The 21,027-nt window shown below is 40.1% G+C and overlaps 1 protein-coding gene across 2 annotated transcripts in view; it reads right to left on the bottom strand.

Annotated features, from left to right (window-relative positions):
* The window catches only part of myo16 (myosin XVI), a 66,953-nt gene extending 47,100 nt beyond the window's left edge, over positions 1 to 19,853 (bottom strand). Inside the window, exons 1-5 of one of the 2 annotated variants that reach the window (XM_072444639.1) lie at positions 19,467 to 19,853; positions 15,676 to 15,945; positions 5,503 to 5,573; positions 4,855 to 4,998; positions 173 to 281 (exon numbers count right to left, since the gene is read on the bottom strand). In XM_072444639.1, the coding sequence (XP_072300740.1) occupies positions 173 to 281; positions 4,855 to 4,998; positions 5,503 to 5,573; positions 15,676 to 15,945; positions 19,467 to 19,494 (622 nt within the window). In that variant the 5' untranslated portion in view covers positions 19,495 to 19,853. The remainder of the gene's footprint in view (positions 1 to 172; positions 282 to 4,854; positions 4,999 to 5,502; positions 5,574 to 15,675; positions 15,946 to 19,466) is intronic. The other variant, XM_072444641.1, reaches the window with a different exon arrangement.
* Positions 19,854 to 21,027: the final 1,174 nt, after the last annotated feature.

The following is a 21,027-nucleotide window of genomic DNA, read 5'->3' as shown; positions in this document are numbered from 1 at the left end:
AGGAACTTTTTTTGCTGCAGTTACAGCTGAAAATCTTTTGGGCTATGCCCATTCTTCTTTGTAAAACTGCAAATGTGAACAGCAGTTTTCAGATTCTCGATTGGACTGAGCCAGTCTAGAAGATGAATAATAAATGATTTGTTTGTGACCTTGTTCATCTTCATAGTTTTACCATTTTCTTCCAGGTATTTGCGGAGGATGTAATTGGTCTCGGTGCCTTCTGAGGTGTAGTCAAGAGGAATGTTGCTGCTGACGTCCTGCAGCAGCACATTGACGCCGGCCTGGGAGACAAACAAAGAGTTTTAGCAGTGGTCATTCATCAAAGCAGAATCAATGATAAAGTGGGGCCAATTATCTCACAATCCCAGAGGCTGATACAGGACTAAATCATGGAGACTTTACCAAAAGAAGTGGTGAATTAAAGAAGTCATTGTGTAGAGGCCTCAGGGGGCGGGGCAGGGGGCGGACCTTCCGGTTGCCTGGGCTCAGGGGGAGCGTGTGCATGACAGAAGATGAATGTGTGTTTATTCAACTGTGCTCTGGTGCTTTGTGGGGACAGATAAGACTGGAGACCTGCAATCCAGCTGATTTAATGACTTTAATGACAAAGCAAGGTTGGTTACATTTTGGTTATGACTGATGACTCCTCTTTGAAGCAACTCCTACTACATTTATTAAATGCATTACGTATACACTAGTTCATTGCCACAATGCAAAGGTATTTACTTACTTTACTTCATAAAAATGTATTAAACACTTGAAAGTCTCTCAGAGATTTGTATTCTCTTCGGGAGAGAACTGTGACAAATTATAGATTTGTTCTTAATGGAAGGGAAATCTTGGCAGACACAGGAGAAACTCAAAAGCTCCACCAGGTCCAGCAATCAAACTCAGGACCTTCTTGCTCTGAGGCAGAAATGCTAATCGCTGTGTCAATGTGCCACCCAAAAATTAAACACCAACAAAAGGCTTCAAGAAGTAGTCATTAAACTCATCTGAATCCCTAAGGAACAACAACAACTGACATGTTAAACCTTAAAATGATTGATGATAAACGTTTTATTTAAATTTAAATCCCCACAACCAAAAGCCTGGTGGTGTGAAGATTGTCGATGGACCTGGTGAGAGCAGGGGCTTCGCACTAAAGAGTCTTACCGAATATTTACAGCTGATAGAATTCTAACGACTGTTTAGCACACGACAAAAGAGATTTATGACCTGGTCCTGAGGCAGACGAAGAGGGAGACAGAAGGTTTACTGGGAAAAAAACAAGGTGGGGGTGGAAATACAATGGAAACAGGGGAGCTGTTAACCTTCTTCATAGCATCAAATCAGCAAGTCTACAAGGACAACAACCTCCTTAGTGCTTACATGTGGAAAATCCTTTCTTTCTTTGGAGAATTTCCTATTTAAATCTTATTGTCCCGTTTTAAATAGCTGTGGAATAAAATCCATAGAGTTTTGGGTTATTCTCTGTGGACTTGGTTAATCGGTGCAGTTTTTTCTTGGAGAGGAGAGGTTAGTTAAGGGTTAACAACGAGAATTAATTAACATGATCACAATCAACTGCAGCTGATTATTCATGAGAACAAGAAAGATTTTCACAAGAGGAGATGATGGATGAGTCAACCCTGTAATATCAGGGCATCATCACGGCATCATCACGGCACCATCACGGCACCATCACGGCACCATCACGGCACCATCACGGCATCATCACGGCATCATCACGGCACCATCACGGCACCATCACGGCACCATCACGGCATCATCACGGCATCATCACGGCACCATCACGGCACCATCACGGCACCATCACGGCATCATCACGGCACCATCACGGCACCATCACGGCATCATCACGGCACCATCACGGCATCATCACGGCACCATCACGGCACCATCACGGCACCATCACGGCATCATCACGGCACCATCACGGCACCATCACGGCATCATCACGGCATCATCACGGCACCATCACGGCATCATCACGGCACCATCACGGCATCATCACGGCATCATCACGGCACCATCACGGCATCATCACGGCACCATCACGGCACCATCACGGCACCATCACGGCACCATCACGGCACCATCACGGCACCATCACGGTCTGTATTTCAATTCAACCAACTATATTTACTTATAAACAATAGAATAAGTGTAAATCCATAATCTGTGTGCCATAATGCCATCAGTCTGAACGCCTGTACGATAATGCATCCGTGACCATATTTACACAATCCTGAACTAATATTCATAGGCCTCGGTTCTTATTGTGTGATTGTGACGGACATAAACGGTGTGATGTTGGGGGCAGCGGCAATATTGTCCTGGAGTTTTAACACCTTGACCTTTGACCCTGTCTGGTTGCACTCTGACACATGATGAAACCGCCCTCAATCGTCCCGTGAAAGGAAATCTGTTTAGTCCAGTTCACTGTTGTCTCATAATGGCAGCTGTGCCTCTGAATCGATAAGTACTAGTAGATCTGTGCTAAAGGCTGTCCCAGGGGAGACTAGTGCTCAGAAACACAGTGGTTATGGACAAATGAAAAGATGTCATGTTACGGCTGTCAAACAATTGGATTATTGTATGGATTGAGTAGAAATATGGAGGTAATTTACATGTACTTGGTAGATATTATATCCTTCTAAATGCATGGGCCCTTTTAATGCATGTAACCGCTCTGTTGACTGTTGAGTTGCATTGGAAACATTGCAAATCATAAGCATTGAAATACTATAGCACAAACTTAAATAATTAAATAAAGACATCATAAGGATTCTGTCTTCAAAGTGCATGTGAAACATATTTGAAAGGGTCTGAAATACTGCGTGGCAAATCACTTTATGTTGTTTTCTCTTTTGTTTGAAGAATCCGTTCCAAATCCTCAGCAGAAAAAATATTTGTTTTGTGGGGTAAAGTTGAGCACAGCCACAGGCTTGTAGTTATTCTGAAGGCTTGAAGTTCAAAAGTTTCCAAATCATTGTACACAGAGCCAGAAAGTAGGTCACTGCACTTACAACTAAAATCTCCCTGAGTTTATACTTTATATTGATAACACAATTCTAAAACTGCTGCTGTAAGTAAATAGTCTAATGTAGTATGACTGGCGAGTTGTGACTAACGGAAAGTGTTTTGAAGAATAACACATTAGAATACCAAGGCAACGACATAAAGTGTAAGTGAAAGTAAAGCTAATGTGACACAAAGAGCCAGAGTACAAAGCAGTAGTTATTGCTTCTTTTGAGTACACTAGATTAAATTGAAATTATAAATATTTTTTGCTTCTAAAATTCATGAGTCACAAATCACAATTCGTTTTTAATTTAGTTCTTACAATTACGGTATATTCTGAACTGAAGAATCACTTATAATAATAATAATCAATTATCAATTAACCAAATAATATTGATATTTCTAATGATAATATTGCAATCTCTGCCTGGATTGGCCAATAGCTGTGTTGAGTAACTAATGAATGCAAATAAAATGTATAATTTTGAAAAGAGCACAAAAGTGGTGCATGGTGCAAAATTAATGTGTATTGTCTGCATAGAAAGTGAAAACAGAGACGTGGGACTGTAAAGCCTCTGTCCTGCTGTTTGGAGCCGGCAGATAAGAGCATTAACATTAGTGCCAATCCTGACTTGACAATGCACTTGGATTCTCATCCTAAACCCTCCTCCACCAACCCATAAACGACAAGTCTGCTAACGTCTCTGTCAGCAAAACACACCTTACCTCGGAGTGCAAACTGCAGGGAGGAAATTAAGGACAATGCTACAAAAGACACAGTGCAGGAAAGCGGAATAGTAATATTCAATAGCATAGGCTGCACGAACAGTTTGTGTCAATTAGAGATAATGCAGTCAGTCAAGGCACAATCTCCTCTTCTCATTAAAATGGTAAACTACCGTATTCAGGGAGAGATTTATTGCAGTAATGATAAGGAGGCCACTTTAGAACAGAGCACAGGAGAACTAGGCAGAGGCGACTGGGCTGAAAGAGACCACTGAATATGTCTGAATTAGTGACAATTATGATGTTCCTCAATAGGAACTTAGCACACCATACAAATGAGACGCACGTGGAACGGCTAGAGAAGAGAGAGCGCTCGAGAGTGGAATTAAGACTGTGGGAACAAGATGGGCTAAAATCAGGATTTTTTATAAACAAACGCTATATAGTACTGTCAGCAAACTATACCATCAATGTAAAAAACTGCAGAAAAATGTATTTTTGACAGCGTAAACCTCAACATAAGCATTGGCTCACACTCACAAATACAATGTACAGACCTAAACTATGACTTAATCTCATATTTTATCCAGGCACAACAAAGTTACCCTTGAACGTATCTTGCAATGCTTCAACATGCTAGGAACTGAAAAGCAAAAGCACACGCACAAACACACACACACACACGCACGCTCACACACGCTCACACACGCTCACACACACAAACACACACACACACACACACGCTCACACACACACACAAACACACACACACACACGCTCACACACACACACAAACACACACACACACACGCTCACACACACACTGGCAATCTGTGCTTGGCCCTACTTCAAACATAAGCCCAGTTGTCCACAGATCAGCCGGTCACCGTTCACTCAGGGCCCAATCAAACATACCATATCTTCAGCTAAACCTCCCCGGGTCCAATCAGCATCCGCCAAACACTCCCCTGCCTGATGAGTGACTGGCATTCCCGCCCCTTCAGCTGCCGACGTGCCTCTTTTGCGCCGTTTCGTGGCTACAACACTGATGTAGCCTCTGACTCTCTAGTTAGCGTGTAGTGTTTTGTGTCCTGTTCTCACCAGGAGCAACAGCAGCACCACGTCCGAGTGGTCGCACACACAGGCCACATGCAGCGCGGTCCATTGGTCCTCGTCCTGCAGGTTCACATTCAGCCCGCGCTCAATCAGGAGCTCAGCCGCAAACACGTTGTCGTGGCGAGCGCACTACAAGCAAACACACACTTTTCAATGACGGATGTGTGTGTAATAGGTAAAAAAAAATTTAAGATGTTTGTATAAATACATGGAAATGATTGTTTTACATGAGTACAATTCTCTCTTCAGCAAAAGGAATACTGTAAAATCTACGTTCCTTTAATGGGTTACACCAGTTTTAGAGCATTAAAATTAGCTCTACATTACATCACAGCATCCGTTTAAATATCTGGAATTTCCTGTTGTGTGAAAACTGTTGTGACAAATATGACTCATTATGGGCCTTTCATTCAACATTATTTTAATGTTTTATTGAGGGACATTTTGCCAGATCCAAATCTAAGCTCTTATCTTCTAAAACAGAAAAAATATATTAAAGTAAGAAGAATCTGTGGATAAAAATACATTAAATAAAACATATACAACCTATATGTGCGTGTTATCTCTTCCTTTGGTTTAAATGTTATGCCTGAAGCTTACTAGTCAAATACAGGCATACCGAGCCTTTCTTACCAGGTGTAATAGTGATCCTCCAGAAGCTGTTGCCGCGTTGATGTCACTTCCCTCCTTCAAAAGTCGCAGCACTGAAAAGGAACAATATGAATCTGTTATTAACCTTGAATAAGTCAAACCTTTGCTTTGCGGAGGTTAAGCAGCCACAAACCCGACCTCTGCAGACAGTCAGACTCCCTGATCCATGCCACTCAACATAATACCACGAGAAGTGTCCTCTAGCCGCCTTTGACTTGTCACTGATGTAAGGCAGCAGTGGGTCACACGTACTTACAGAGCAAACTTCAAGGTCTGGTGAGCATCACAAGCCACTCACACTAGACAAGAAAAATACAAGCAAGCAGATTGAGAAATAGAAAGAAGATAAAACCTGACTTGGGTTAGGGGTTTACAGAGAGCAGCCTGCAAATGCATTAGTTTGTTTGTGGCTCAACGTTGACAGTACTGGAATAGAAACAAGCATATTTGGTGGCTGAGCACTTTAACCTCACAGTAAGAAGGTCCTACTGTGTGTCTTTCTGAGTTTGCATAAGCACAATTCATACACAAGGAAATTCAAAGTGCTTCACACAACAGGAAAAAAGATGCATTAAAAGTCACAAAGACAAGAGAGAAATCACTAAACCTTAATTTCTATTCATTCAATTTGACAGTTTTGCTGGCATGAATCATATATTTTGTCCGTGCTTAGTGATCCGCCAGATGGAAAACCAAATCTATTGGACCACACTGGCAGACACTCCAGACAGTCTTTCGCATATGTATTTGACATTGCCAGAGTGACAGGTGTCTCCGGGATAGGCACATTGCTTTTAAGTAGATTCTTTCCCATGTTTGACCGTCCCTAGACGTCAGCGCGCTATCTGCCTCTGCACACGTCTGTGCTGAACGTATGTATCTTATATCAGGGCTGAACGATTTAGGCAAAATACTGTATGTACTTGTGATTTTCTGACAAACATTGCAATTGGGGAATCTGTAATCATCCCACGTTGTGCACACTGTAAACACGGCTGTGAATATTACCATTTGAGAGAAGGCAGTAATATGCACTTCAACCTTTATTGAGCTTTGGCACACTTTTCTGGTTGGAGATGATACCGTGGCACATATCCCACTGACATATTACCAAATTGAGGCCTGCTTCTTTCATTTGTAATTAATTCGGCAATGGTGGTTGTTTTGCTTCATATTTTGGTCAAGAAGTTTGCTCAGGACACTCCAAAATTCTAATTTATTCAATTAAATCCACTAGTTAACTCAAATTGGAAATTGTTTCAAGGCACACCTGGCAATACCTCAAGGTACACTGGTTAAAAATCAAGCCCTTATCTTATATTATGTAGTTTTCTATTAAAACTGTAGACATTGTACTAAACCAGAAGACTGTTTTAGTTACCATGAAGAATAAATGCTGTGCTACAGACAAGTGACAAATAGGAAACGTTAATACAGACAGGATGCTATTTGGACACAGTATTAGACACTAGAAGAGAGTTACCAGATAAATTCTGCCTGACCTTCCACCACAAACACAGCCGTCACTGTCAACACCTTCACTGACGCCGCTCTCTTTAAGCAAAACCCGGAGCTCGGCAGACAATCGCCATAGTAATTATCTTGGCGATAAGTCCATGTAATGAACTCCGATGATGACCCCCAAGAGGTCATTTCACTTACAGGGCCATAATCTCAACAGCAGCAGTAAATAAGCATCCCTAACGTCACAGGCAGCTCACGTCTTCAGGCTACAAGACAGAGGCAAAAAGCAATTCAAAAACACTGTCAGGCTGAATTTGTCTCAGCTCGTTTACACACTTCAGACGAGATCAAAATGTGCAACATGAACATATACAATACACCTACTATAGCAGCGACAAAGACACTCGCTTTCACCTCCACCCACTCTCCAGCATGTTCGGATTATTAAATGTGTTTACCACCTTTATTTATAAAAGTTTGCATGACTTTCACTTTCACACTTGCTTGTAGGGAAGTTGGTTTCACAAGTTTTTACAGGTTTTACAAGATAAGAAGAATAAAAGTGAATATCTAGCTTGAATGCTGAAGCAATGGGGACCAGAGATGGGTAGAGTAGCCAAACTATGTATCTACGCAAGAGCGATGTTACTTTAAAATAATATTACTCAAGAAGGGGCCCAAATAATTACTCAGATAAGTAAGTAAAAAGTGTTTGAAGAGACTAATACTGGTAGTTCAGTACTGAGTAAAATCGATTTAAAATATGATTTACGATTTAAGTTAATTTAAAACAAACGGTAAAACAAAACATTAAATAATGCACAGATATGGTCATTTCAAAGCATAGAAATAAAAACAGATCATATTTGACAGTAAGGTGTAGGAGTTTGAAGTGGCATATAGCTCTTTTGTCACTAAAACCCTACAGTAGGAAGAGGAACCACAACATTTAGTCAGTAAGAGTAAAAGTATGGTGCCAGAAAACTACTCTGAAAAGTATTACCCACCTCTGCTGTGGGAGGCAATGTTGATCTTACAATTATGTGGAACCAGGACAGGTCTAAATCAGGGGTAAATGTGATGTCCATTGAGCCACAAAGTACACATTGTTAGTTGGAAGGCTAAATACTGCTACCACCCGGAGTACTTGCACATAGTACACAGTTGGTTCGACATCTGGACACGCAGACTCAGCTCTCAGGTCTGCAAGCTGTCCCATTTGTTAGAACCATCTATTGACAGATCCTGTTACCTTCTCACTACACAAGACAATTGTGCCTAATGAGAGGAGGAAAGTCAGCAGAGGCCAGAAAGAACACTAAAGTGAAAGTGTGGCAAAAAATCTGAACAAGGAATCAATACAAACAGTGCCACTATTGAAATGTTCATCAGGACAGTCTGGGGCCATCTGTTCATTCCATATGCATTAGACTTCAAACCTTATAAGTTCCGTTTAAAATCATTGAATCGTTGAAACAATGCATTAGTCTGCTTTGCCATTTGCTCGTTTGCTGAGGTCTTTATGTGTTGCCGAACTGAAGATGACTTTATCTTTGTCACAATAACACATGCACTAAATGTAATTCACAGCATTCTAGACTTTGAGGTAGTAATTTCAGATGGAGATTGTTGGGGATTTGGTCCACATATTTGTGACAAAAGGGGAAGAAAAACACCTTTGTTAATTTATGATGTGGTATTTTGTGTAGTTTTGTTCCATGCGTATTGACCCAGTAATTACAGCTATGAACCATAAAGCAGCACTACATATTATCTTCAATCTGGCAATTAAACAAATTCTACCACAGAATTCTAATCTGCCCTCCAGATTTGTCTGGTCCAGCTCAATACGAAATATAGGCAGTTAAGGAAGTTATGATGTTTTATGATGATTAATTGACTAATCAAAGCTCAAAATATATAAAAATAATCATACTCATATTTTGATTATCATAATTGTCATCTAGACTATTCAAAAATACCTTTTTTAAACAAAGACAGTGACATAATTACATCAAAATGTAAAAATAGAATACATTATATTTATAGACAATTATCTTTATTTGGTTAAAAATGCATTTCAAATTCAATGTACAATGGAAATAATAATTTGACAAGTTGTCTGAAAATAATAGTATGAGGTATGAACGAAGCTGTCATTTGTGGAACATGGCAAAACAGCTGAGATATATGTGGTGTTTCCATGGCAACGTGGCACAGGTAGATGAGAGAGAAAGTTATACAGGTGTAGGGCAACAAGAAGCACTGCTAATGTGGCCCTCCTCCACTGTGGCCGTCATCACGGGAAAGGGGAGCAACTCTTTAACTCTACCACCTCCTCCTCCAATGACTAATGTTGTACTTTTAGCTGAACAAACATTTCTTAATCAGGAGGCTTTTGCCGCACTGGTACTGTACCTCTCAACTTCCCTGTTCAAACTAAATTGTTTGGATAAGCACATTATTGATTTTTTTTATTACTTTACTATTACAACTAAATTACTGAAAGTACTGATGTATTTTTATGAAAATCAGACATTGTTTCTTCTTTGAAATTTGGATTTAATAATCGCAAAATCTTTGTTACAAAATAAATTCTAGAATCTGTATAGACTAGATGACAATTACAAAGATCAATATACAACTATGATTCTTTTTATAGTCAGCTCGGGTCCTGACTAGAACCAGGAAGTATGATCACATTAGTCCTGTTCTCAGGTCTCTGCACCGGCTCCTGTGGCTCAGAGAAGAGACTTTAAAGCAGCTCTGCTTGTGTACAAGTCTCTTTATGGCCTAGCACCAAAATACATCTTGGATATGTTAGTGCCATATGAACCATCTCGGACTCTGAGGACCTCAGGGACCGGCCTCCTGCTGGTGCCCAGAGTCAGGACTAAACATGGGGAATCTGCGTTTCAGTTTTATGCAGCTAAAACCTGGAACAGTCTTCCTGAAGATGTGAGACAGGCTTCTACTCTGACAATGTTCAAATCTAAGCTAAAAACTGTTTTGTTCAGCTGCGCATATGACTGAAAGGATTTTTTCTTTGCACTCTTCTCTTTTGTTTGTGATTTTATTAGTTTAGAAAATCAGTTGGATTGATAATTTTTAATTTAGTTAATTTTATTGTATTTCTGTAATTTCTTTGTGATTTCAATGCATTTTTCCTGCTGTGTGAAGCACTTTGAATTGCCTTGTGTATGAAATGTGCTCTACAAATAAACTTGCCTTGACTTTTTATAGTCGACATGAGTAGTTGATTAATCACTGCAGCCCTATTATAACTGTAAGTTGAGTGTCGGTGTAATCCCTCATTCGTCCAGGCGTGTTCCATTGTAGAAAAAGCTTCAGTTGTAGTCATCTGGACTCAGTTAGAAAAAATAGACCTTTCGACTCTCATCCAAGAGTCATTGTCAATAAGAGAATTTAGGTCGAGAACTCCGATATTTGTACTATTCTGTGGTAAGTCCAGCCCATTGGGAGGAGCCTTCCTGAAGTGGAAGGAGTTGTTTGTTTCAACAGAAACTTACCCTCTTTGTATCTACCGAGCCTATTCAGCCCTTTAATGGGCTATTAGTCTCCCCTTTGTCTTTGTGAGACCCTGGCTCAGTTGAGTCTACGCCACTGGGCTGTGTGGCTCGATGGAATCCACAGAAACATTTATAAATAATTAAATTCTCAATTTATACTTACTAGTCCTAAAACAATGTAGTCAGTCAAATCAAATAAAAGCAAAATCCTAAAGTAGCAAATGAAATCAATTACAAAACACAGTGGACCACAGTAACTTCCACAGTGTCAAAAGCCTTGACTAGACTAAGACTGTGGCTTTAGACGAGACTTAGAACCAAGAAGAGACTTTAAACCGCCCGGTTTAAAGTCTCTTCTTGGGCCTGACGAGCTGATGGATGGAGCATTTACCCCTGAACAGACGATGCAGCCCTGGTCATTACTGGGCAGTTGCCTTGGTAGACCCCTTTTGTGTGCTCTGGATTTGATGCATTTGACACAATAAAATGCAGGTTGTATATATATGGTGCACTCCGACAAGACAAATCTTCCACTTTTACAAAGCGTCAGACTCTGACAGCCCAGTACGAGATTCTCCGCGGATCGCTCAGCCTGATGAATAGTTTGATCTGATTGGTTATCAGACATAGAGCAGAAAACGACGCGCTTCACACCACCGCTCTATGTTTCTACAATGAGCTTTGAAATTTTTCCATCGTTTCTATCATGATGAAAAATTACCCTCGCACTCTTTTACAATAAGTCATTTGCAGCTCCAAAACTCCCAAAATCTCCTTTCAGATATAAGTGCCTCTATATGTGCCAACCTCACAATATACAAGTACAATATACTATATCATAGCTGTTATTCATTACAAAATCATGACATTGTTACTTTTTACAGTATTACAGTCAAAAGTAATATATCCTGTGTTATGACCGCCATCATGTTTTATATTGCATGGATTATAGTTTTATCTTGATTTATCAATTGCTGGCATTCAATAACTTGGAGAACATATGGACTATGCTACAGCTTTTTTTTTTATTACCGGTAATTAATGTGAACGGTTAAAATAAGACAAAACATGTAATTATACATCTGTTAAGTAGACGTGGTTTGTTATTGTTGTGTTCCACTTTCCTCAAGGGCGATTGGCATATGACAGAGCATGAGTCATGGCATCAACGTAAATAACATCATTAAAGCGACGCGGCACAAAGGTTATTTCGTGTAGAGCTAAAGGATCACTCTAAACAGAGAGTTTCATGTTTATGAAATGTACTTCGTAAAATCCATTTATGACTTCTTTTTACGCTCTTTTACGACCTTTTCCTTCTGTCAAAAAGATGAACGCTTTCTGAGATGTTCAGGGCTTTCTATAGCTCTCCGTGTTCGAGCTGAGTGCACAGTGATTGTGTGTCATTAAAAACATGTTGGAAGTTTCCAAGGCTATCAGAAAAAAAGAGGAGGACAAACATCACATCAATGATTTAGGGCAGGACGGACATTATCATCAACACACGCAATGTGGAAAGAAATTATTTCTGGACTCAAAGAGAAAAAGGACAATTCGACAGACAATGAACCTCTATTTTGGACCTTCTTTTCTTTGGATGCCACTCATTCCTTATGTTATAGCTTTATTACTTATTTTGTTTCTCTTTGGTCTTTCCCAGTTTTTGATTTTGTTTTTGTCATTTTACGTTTTATTCATTCTTAAGTGACAAGTTTCCTTTATCAATACGAGCTGATGATTGACAGTACATTTGTTGCTGGTCAAGATGATTCTGGGACTAAACACAATCTGAAAATATATTTAATCCAGCATTTTAATCAGCTAAAATTAAACTACATGTAAAACCAACAACACCAATGGCAAAAAGAGCATAAAAAAAGAACATTAAGGGAGACCAAGAGGAACTCAGTTAATTCTATAAAATGCATCTTTGCCATGGTCAATAATGCAAAGTGGCTTTTCAAATGGATTGTTTGCAAACGCACACCAGTGTCGAACAATGACATGTCACCTGAATGTTTTCTGCTGAGCCCAGAGGCAACGGGCAATCCATAAGAGACTGTGACACATTATTTTGTGAGTTGCATCAACCGCTGTTCTTGCAGAAACCTTTTCCAATTACATGTGTATAATGTTAGCTATACTTTTTACAGTTATTGCTGTCCGTCTCAACTATTATTAATGCTTCCCTGTTCCATCTTAATTAAAGCCTGTCTTAAGTGAGCGGCCTGATGGAAAGATTCTGAGATATGGAGGAGAAAGAGCGTGTGCTGCTGACAGGACACAAGGCAAGACAAGGCAATATCAACTGCAACTGCAATATCAACTCTTTCCACTGAAGCAAAAAAAGGTTGAATTCTGTCAACTGAACCAATGTGTTAAGACGGAATATGTTTCCCCCAGTCGTAGCTTCTTAGCAACCAAAATGAATGAGGGTTTACACAGACATTGTCCACTACATGTATAAACAAGAAAGATAATAGGGAATTAATTAATATACTCCATATAGCACAAAGTCTTGACCTTACGTTCCAATGGTTTCAAAAATTCCAGTCCGGAACTTAACCTGTAGCCAACCATCAAAGCTCTAGTGCTGTTGTTTGAAGGGCAACAGCTGCTCTACACTTCACCTCATCTACTTTGAATCACTTGAAAAATGATTGCGAGAAAAACAACCCAACCAAATGTCACGATGCCTGAGAGTCACATAATATATCACACGTTTGTTCCATCCTGTTATATTTTTCCCGTCTTGTAATACATATTTCTGATCCCTTTCGTCATTTGCATAATATTATTTCCCACACAGTCTAACATACATTTGCACTGCCAATCCAAGTTTAGAAAATGTGTCTTTCTGTAGTGGATGTGTGTAACAGCTCTGATTGCCTTGTGTCCTGTCAGCAGCACACGCTCATATCTCAGAATCTTTCCATCAGGCCGCTCACTTAAGACAGGCTTTAATTAAGATGGAACAGGGATTCTTTTGTCGGTCTCCTCCAATCTTTTGCATATTAAGTGTTGGTGGCGTCCATTCTGATTTCGTGTATCTCGTGCTAGGGCTTATACACACTATTAAGTTGTCTCTGGGCATGGCACGAGTGAATAACACAAATATGTTGATCGATAGAACACTGGTTTCTATGTTTTCCCTGATTTATGCAGTTAAAGTACTCGCTAACCTTTTATATTCTACAATACTTTTCTTTCCTATTATATTTAGTCTGGCCTCTTTCCACAAGCACTTCCATTTTATATCACATGTAGCTACTGCCAAGACTTTTCGAAGCCGGTAAGCTGACTGCATTAACAAATGCCTATATTCTCCACCTCCACCTTATTAATCCCCAGGCAATTACCAGCATCAATGTGTATACTTACACTCTCCCACCTCCCGAAATACTTGAGGGTGAGATCCATAAATCGTTTAACAGCCAGCAAAGATTAAAGCCTACAGCAAATTCAGAGGTCAAAATAGCAACATTAACTATTACTTATTAACAAATAAATCGTCGGAAGAGGGGTAACAATACACACATGACATGGTGACTATAAATAGACTGTGTGTTGTATTATGTGATGTATTTGCCACTGAAAAAAATCCCATTAAACGATAATATTATTAAAACTGCTTTATACCACTGACTCAGTAACCTTAAAGACTGATAATCCCAGAAAATCCTGTTCTAAATGTACAATATACAATGAATAAAAAGCGTAATGAAACACTTAAATAGTAAATAAATATAAATACATCAATAAAAATCATACTAGTTATTTATTCAACTCTCCACAGCTCAAATTGCCTTATTCTTTAATAAATGAACAACAAAAATCTCCATTAATGCAAAGAAAATGTTAACACGATAAATATTGAGCCCCCAAAAAAATAGTGTTCCATCTTTCATTTAATTATTGTGACAGGCCTAACTATAAATTAGGGCAGCAAGATTTATATAATAATCAAATGGCATCTTGAATGGTCAAAATTAGAACATTTCAAAGACTGCAATTATGTAAGTCCTTTGCAAACAACAAAATATATTGTCTCATCATGTAAACAACCTGCTTGGATTTAGTTTAGATTTAGACCTCTACAAAAATTGGCTGAAGATTATGATTCTTGTATATTTTAAAAGTTCGTATTTAATTCTTCTCTCAAATGTTGATGATCTTGGACATGTTTAAAATATGAACCTCTAACAGAATCCAACTATTACAACAGAAACTGCTGATATTTTGCCAAAAGCTCCATTATAAATGATTGGCCATGTATAAGTAGCTTGGTTGCAATCAGATGACTTGCAGGAATGAAAATGCAAAAGCCAAGAAACCATGGTTTAGGGCTGTTTGCTCTGTAGCATCTGCTGCGCTCGTCCCCAGCTGAACCCCGCTTATATTCAGAGAGCAGGGATTAACACAGTGACCTGCAAAGACACAGCACTGAGACAGATCCACACAGCCAGCCAAATGTCTGCACAAACCAGCACAATACACTGTAGTTTGAACAGAGGGAGATGCCATCCAAAAAGACCTGAGGGTTACAAATGAGTTTGTAAATAACATTTGTGTGGGCGTTTTAGGGAGTCAGACGGCCATTGAGAAAAGTTTGTTGTCTATTTTTATGTGTGAATGTAAAAAGAGTAAAAAGCTCCAGTAAACAATCATGAAGAACAATTAAATATATTGCACCAAGATAAAGTCATAGGAGACGTCTCAATATGTTTTTGTAGTATGCTGATAACAGAAATGTGTTAAAACAAATGTGTTAAGGGAGATTTACTTCAAAACTTATTCACAAAAGTGCAGAAATGTCCCTTTACAACCTTCATTGAAAGTTTGCAACAACTTTTTAAAATTTTCATTTTCAATAAGCTCTTTTTGTGGCATTTTTTAACTACAAAAGATATACTGTACACTATAATCAAACGTTGCATATCTTCAAAACAGCACTCAGAATGTTATCTAAATTTTGATATATTGCCCAATAATAATCTGTCATATCAGGGTAGTTTTGCTTCTTTGAATGCCGTTATTTAAGTTTCACATTCAATTCCATTCCTGATCTAACCGTTTTTCTTTAACCTTGCTTGGAGCCGCCACAATCACAGGATCAAACGTTGGTATTTCCCAGACGACATCACATTATGGTTTTACACACCGTCTTTGTCGTCGTGGCGGATTATGGCGTCTTGCAGGATGTCAGTGAGCCCAAAGCGAACGTGGTGTTTCTTCTTGTGGTTGGGCAGTACCCGAGCCCTGCTTGGCCCCTGCTGGCGCTGTATGTTCTTCTCCCGTTCGTAGTACGCTCTGATTTGGTCACAGCGCATCCGTCTGACCAGCCGCTGCCGCTGACCGATCGGCAGCGACTCCAGCAGACACTGGTCGATCTCCATATTCTGCCGAAAGACGTTACATAGCTGGAAGCAACCTGGGATCAGAGGAGAAAAACCTAACTCAATACATGAAGTTGTATGAGGAATATACACTGGATACATTCAGAAGTAGTAGACTATGGTTATTTTAAGATGGTAAAATATGACCACCTTCCTTATCCACAACACAGAACACTAATACAATGCAAGCCCTGCTCCTTCTACAAGATATTTAGAGATCAGGAAAAGCCACTCTCTTGTGTTGTGACCAGATTCAGAAAAATATTAAACTTGCTGAATACCATAAACATTTCTTACACCGAATTGTTCCTTACTGTCATATATAACTCAGAAACAAGCTGGAACCTTTTGATGATTAGGGCTGAAGGCTGTAGATCAACTCAATAGAGTCTTAGTTTTGACAACAAGAATGTATATGGGACAAGAATGTATATGGGACAATAATGTATATGGGACAAGAATGTATATGGGACAAGAATGTATATGGGACAAGAATGTATATGGGACAACAGCAGAAAGGAGAAGGTTCATTGTGTGAGTTGGATGAGGATTTGGGCATGATGCCATTTTCCCCCAATGTAATGAATACTCTAATATACTAATACTCTAAACTGTAAACCATTTGTTCAGTTCTATTATGTACTCGAATTATGTCTGTTGTTCTGTTGTTATGACACAAATGTACAGTATGTGTTTTTTAAAAATGACAGCTATGAAGACACATTTCCCTGCAAGGTCAATAAAGTAACTAAAGATACATGTCAGATCAGATCAGAGTTAGATTTTAGAGCTTTTACCATGCTGCATTTTAGTCAACCAAGAATGTCATTAGTCGACAACAGCCCTATTGATTATGTAGTCATAATGTTATGGCTGATGTCTTTGTATTGATTCTGCTCCTCCTGTGATTTATTTACACAAATTGTGAACAACAGTGATGTGTTTATTTGTACTCAGAGGAGAAATGAGAGGTACATGACAGCATCCATGTGTAGCCTCTGCTGGAGCAAAAGACTGCAGCGGTGCTCGTTTACAACCCCAAATATTCTTCCCTCTAAGTGGATCTCAGCCAAATGGACTGGAAACAAAATACTCCATCTGTGACTTTTACTGGTATCTGCAGGTAGAGAAATGACACGCATTTTTAAAAGTATTATGCTTATGAGCTATATCATTCATATTTAAATCCTATATTGAATAATTTGACAAATTTAGGTCAGCCCTTCAACAAGCCCTTTAGCTTTCTAAAGATTTGCATGTCTCTTTATGACTCATCATGTGCCGCTTCTGTCGCTAAACATGACACAAACTTGTGCCAAATCCTGATTTAAACCTTTCTGTTATCAAAGCAGGACACATTTAAGCTAAGGAATATAAACAAATAATTGAAAAGCCATTTCTTGTGAATAAGGCACAACATTATGACCGGTAATTCTTTGGGCCGTATTTGGACCCCGGTCTCAGCGTTAACTTGGATGCTGAGGAGCTCATTTCGTCACATATTGCGTCGGCACAATTGATGACAGCATATGGAATTCCAAGCAGGAGGTGTGATTATTTGATTACCTGATTTTTCCAATTTTGGGACCAAATTGAAAAACGGAAAATCAAACTATGTTCACTTCTTTCTTTGCCTGAGGAATGACTGCAAACATCTCCTGCACAGGTGGTGCTTTTGAATGCCACAGTTATCAGACATTGGATCAAACACTATCACCATATATGGAGTGGCACCATCCCACTCCAGCCTCCAGCGGCCAGGCCCAGCCTCTTTACGCCAACGGGAAGGGAAAGTAGCAAAACAGCACCCTGGAACTGTCCCCTGGAAAAGGCTCCCGTGAACGCCAAGTCTGGGCCTTTTGTGACTTTAGTCAGGCTGATAAACATCTACTACAACACACACACACACACACATACACACACACACACACACACACAGCTCCTTGACAAAGCACAGATGCCATCTGCTCTGACAGACCACAGAAAAAGGTTCTCTTTGTGCTTCTCTGGACAGGTGTCTACTTGAACTGTATTCAGGGACTTGGCTGCAGGTTGCACAAACATACAAACCTAAAAAGCACTGTGAACCACATCCAAATTCAAATGCTAAATCTATTCAGACCACAAACTCTTTTAAGCCCACATAATGACGCATAAGCTTTATATGGTTGCCTCTCTTTTACATGAGGTGTCACCATAGAAAACCAGTGGCACAGTTATTGGGGGGATTTTGCCAAATTACAGACCGGAATGAGCAATGACTGTCATATATGGGACAAAACAGCAAGCGCTTTGAGAGGGACTCAAGCAGCGCCACTGTCACCCACACATAAAGAGGATTAAAAAGTCTATTTCCACAGCTACTAATAGTTATGTAAAACTAAGCTAAAATACAACAAGGGCGGGAGTTGTATAGCTAGGACCTCCGCTTTTTTCAGTACACAAACACATTCAATCTGTGAATGACTTTAAGCATTTAAGCAGCAAAAAATTATGCATAAACGCAGGGTCTTTTTCCATTTATAATTTTACTGTTGGCGATTGTAAAACAGGTCCACCAAGGGAGCTTGGACGTCAAGGCATTCTCCCTAAAATAATGGTTTTGAGTGCATAGGCCACATGTGGAGTCATATTTAAGACCCTCTAGTTCCTGGGTAAAAGATAAATGGGGTTTACAATGAGATTATATGTTAGATTGCAGAATCCTGAATTTCTGGATGTAGACAAAGTTCCTAGACCTATGTTCATTTATAAAATAATATATAGGATATTGTAAATGATATAGATGAAATCCTTGATGGTTGAGCTGCACACAGCTATTGAATCATTAACATTAAAGAGAGAGAGGGATAAAAGCGCTAGCATTATCTCTGTGCCATTCCATTTCCAAAGCTATCAGCTATTGATTGAACATGGAACATCCCATGCCGGCACCAGCTAATATAACCCTGACAGCATTGCAGCAGCTTGTAAATGGATGAAAAATAGTCCACAAGAGCAAATACCAGAGCACATATCAGTGTAGGAAGCAAGATTAGACTGCATGTTTGTGGGGACAGTGCCTGCTCCAATATCCAAATGCTCTTTCTGGGCTATTAAGCCATTAGTGTCAAGCAGCTCCACTTTTCCCTCATTGTGACTCCTTGCACCAATTCCTCCTGTCACTCACCCTTCTGTCTGTCTGTCCGCCTGTCTGTCACCAACACTTCTCTATTTAAATCACTATTTCCCTCCCTCTCCATCTGTGCAGTTTTCTTCTCCAAATGGACTTTATCTTCATATCAGTCTGTCATAGGCTTATTAATATGCAAGACTCTCGTGCATGTGTGCATTGAAATGTCTCAATTTTTAATCAATATTTGCCGCATACACTGGTCAACTTCCCAACATCTGCAGCGGTGAGTTCTCTCTGCGGCACACACCCACTAACACACATCGGAAGTTGCTGTCATCTCACTGTGAGCTCAAGCGCATAAGGAGCGCATCGAGCCAACTTAAAGTATGATGTTGCATACGAACACTGCACATATATAAGACATGCATTTTGGTTACTCACAGCATTTGATGAAATGATAGTGAGACATTTTCACAATCCGGTGAATGGAAAGGCGGCGTGTGTGGGTCAGTCGGCCAGCAGACAGGAGGCAGCTACAGGTTTCACTTCAAACTAACGCGGACCTCGTAAACCAAACCTGATGCATTATTCATCTGCTGGCTGCATGCGCTTCCCGGGCTGCATAATTCACCGGCCGTGGTAGTAGTAGCAGCAGAAGCAGCTCCTATGGAAGCAACGCCGGGCGGTATCTATCTTTCTCACCACCTCTCGCTCTCTTTCTCTCTGACGGGGAGTTTGCAGCTGTGCCTAACTCTCCCTTCTTGCCTGCAGTTCGAGGAGGAGAAGAGCAACCGAGTGGCGGCGGCATCTACACAGCCATGGCGGTCGCACGTGCACAGACCTGCGTCACTCATAGACAACCGGTAGCATCCCTCCTCCCCCGGATCACACACCCCCGATGACGCAATGCTCCTCCGATTTCCACACGGCAGACATGTATGTGATGTATTCTGCAGCTTCGGAGTGGAGCAGAGAGGAAGGATGGGAGTAACGGCGCAGAAAGGCAGAATATGAAGGGAAGCTTGGTACAGCAGGGGGAGCAATAGGAGAAACATTTGACTTGTAAGCCAAAGTGTAAAGGATTGCAAGAGAGGGAGAGAGGGGAATCGAGGAGAGCTGGTGCAGTGCGGTACATTTTGGTACATGACACGTCCAATTTACATCAAGTCTTTTTATATGGGTCAAAACAATGAGACAAGTGGTTTGTGCGCTTGTTAACATATTTAAAAATGAAGTGAGGTGATGCGATCTCACTAGGTCTTTAGGGCAACGTGCTTTAAAGGAGAAGGAGGGGATTACGTTATAGAAAGGCTGATACACGCATGGAAATAGCGTGATGGGAAAGAGGGGCGATAAAGCCAGATAAGTAGCCACACACTAACAGCTTGTGGCGCACGTGTGACTAAAGCGCTATCATGACACAGAATTTTGAATGTGTGCCACTGGCTTATATCCATGCAGGGTATAAATTGCTGCATGTTGTATTCTTTCTTGCAGTCAAACAAGGGCATTTGGAGATGGGGAGGGGAGCTGAGGGACAACTGAGGACTTTCTTTTAGTTGACAGGACAGATGAGGACAAGGGGAATAATACTGCGGCTAAGATTCAAGCAAACAAGTGCTGCTGTATGTATCATGCTGGATACTCGAGTATATCTTGACACATGCAATTAGGTCATTCACTAGATCACATCTGCCAGAGCAAATATAGAAACAACTACCTGGGGAAAAGATAAGACAGAGTTTTGTATGCATGCTGTGGTGTAGGATCTACAATGAATCTTAAATAAGTCTTATCTAGAACTCAACACACAAGAGCACTTTTCAAACCCAAGGAAATTTCAATTGGCATCTTTAAAGGATATAAATGAGTAACCCATTTCAAAACAAAGGGATGAACAGGGGATTACATCAATAATGCATGTGTCAAGATAGGGAATAAATCATACATAAATCATCCAATCTAATCCAACCTTATTTGTATTGTACAGTTTACCAACACA

This window comes from Eucyclogobius newberryi, unplaced genomic scaffold, assembly GCF_026437365.1.
Source record: "Eucyclogobius newberryi isolate DKJ021-1_F unplaced genomic scaffold, fEucNew1.0.hap1 SCAF_14, whole genome shotgun sequence".
In the NCBI taxonomy this organism is placed as follows: domain Eukaryota; kingdom Metazoa; phylum Chordata; class Actinopteri; order Gobiiformes; family Gobiidae; genus Eucyclogobius; species Eucyclogobius newberryi.
The sequence above is the reverse complement of the archived record's forward strand: the minus strand, read 5'-3'. Positions and strand labels throughout refer to the sequence as shown.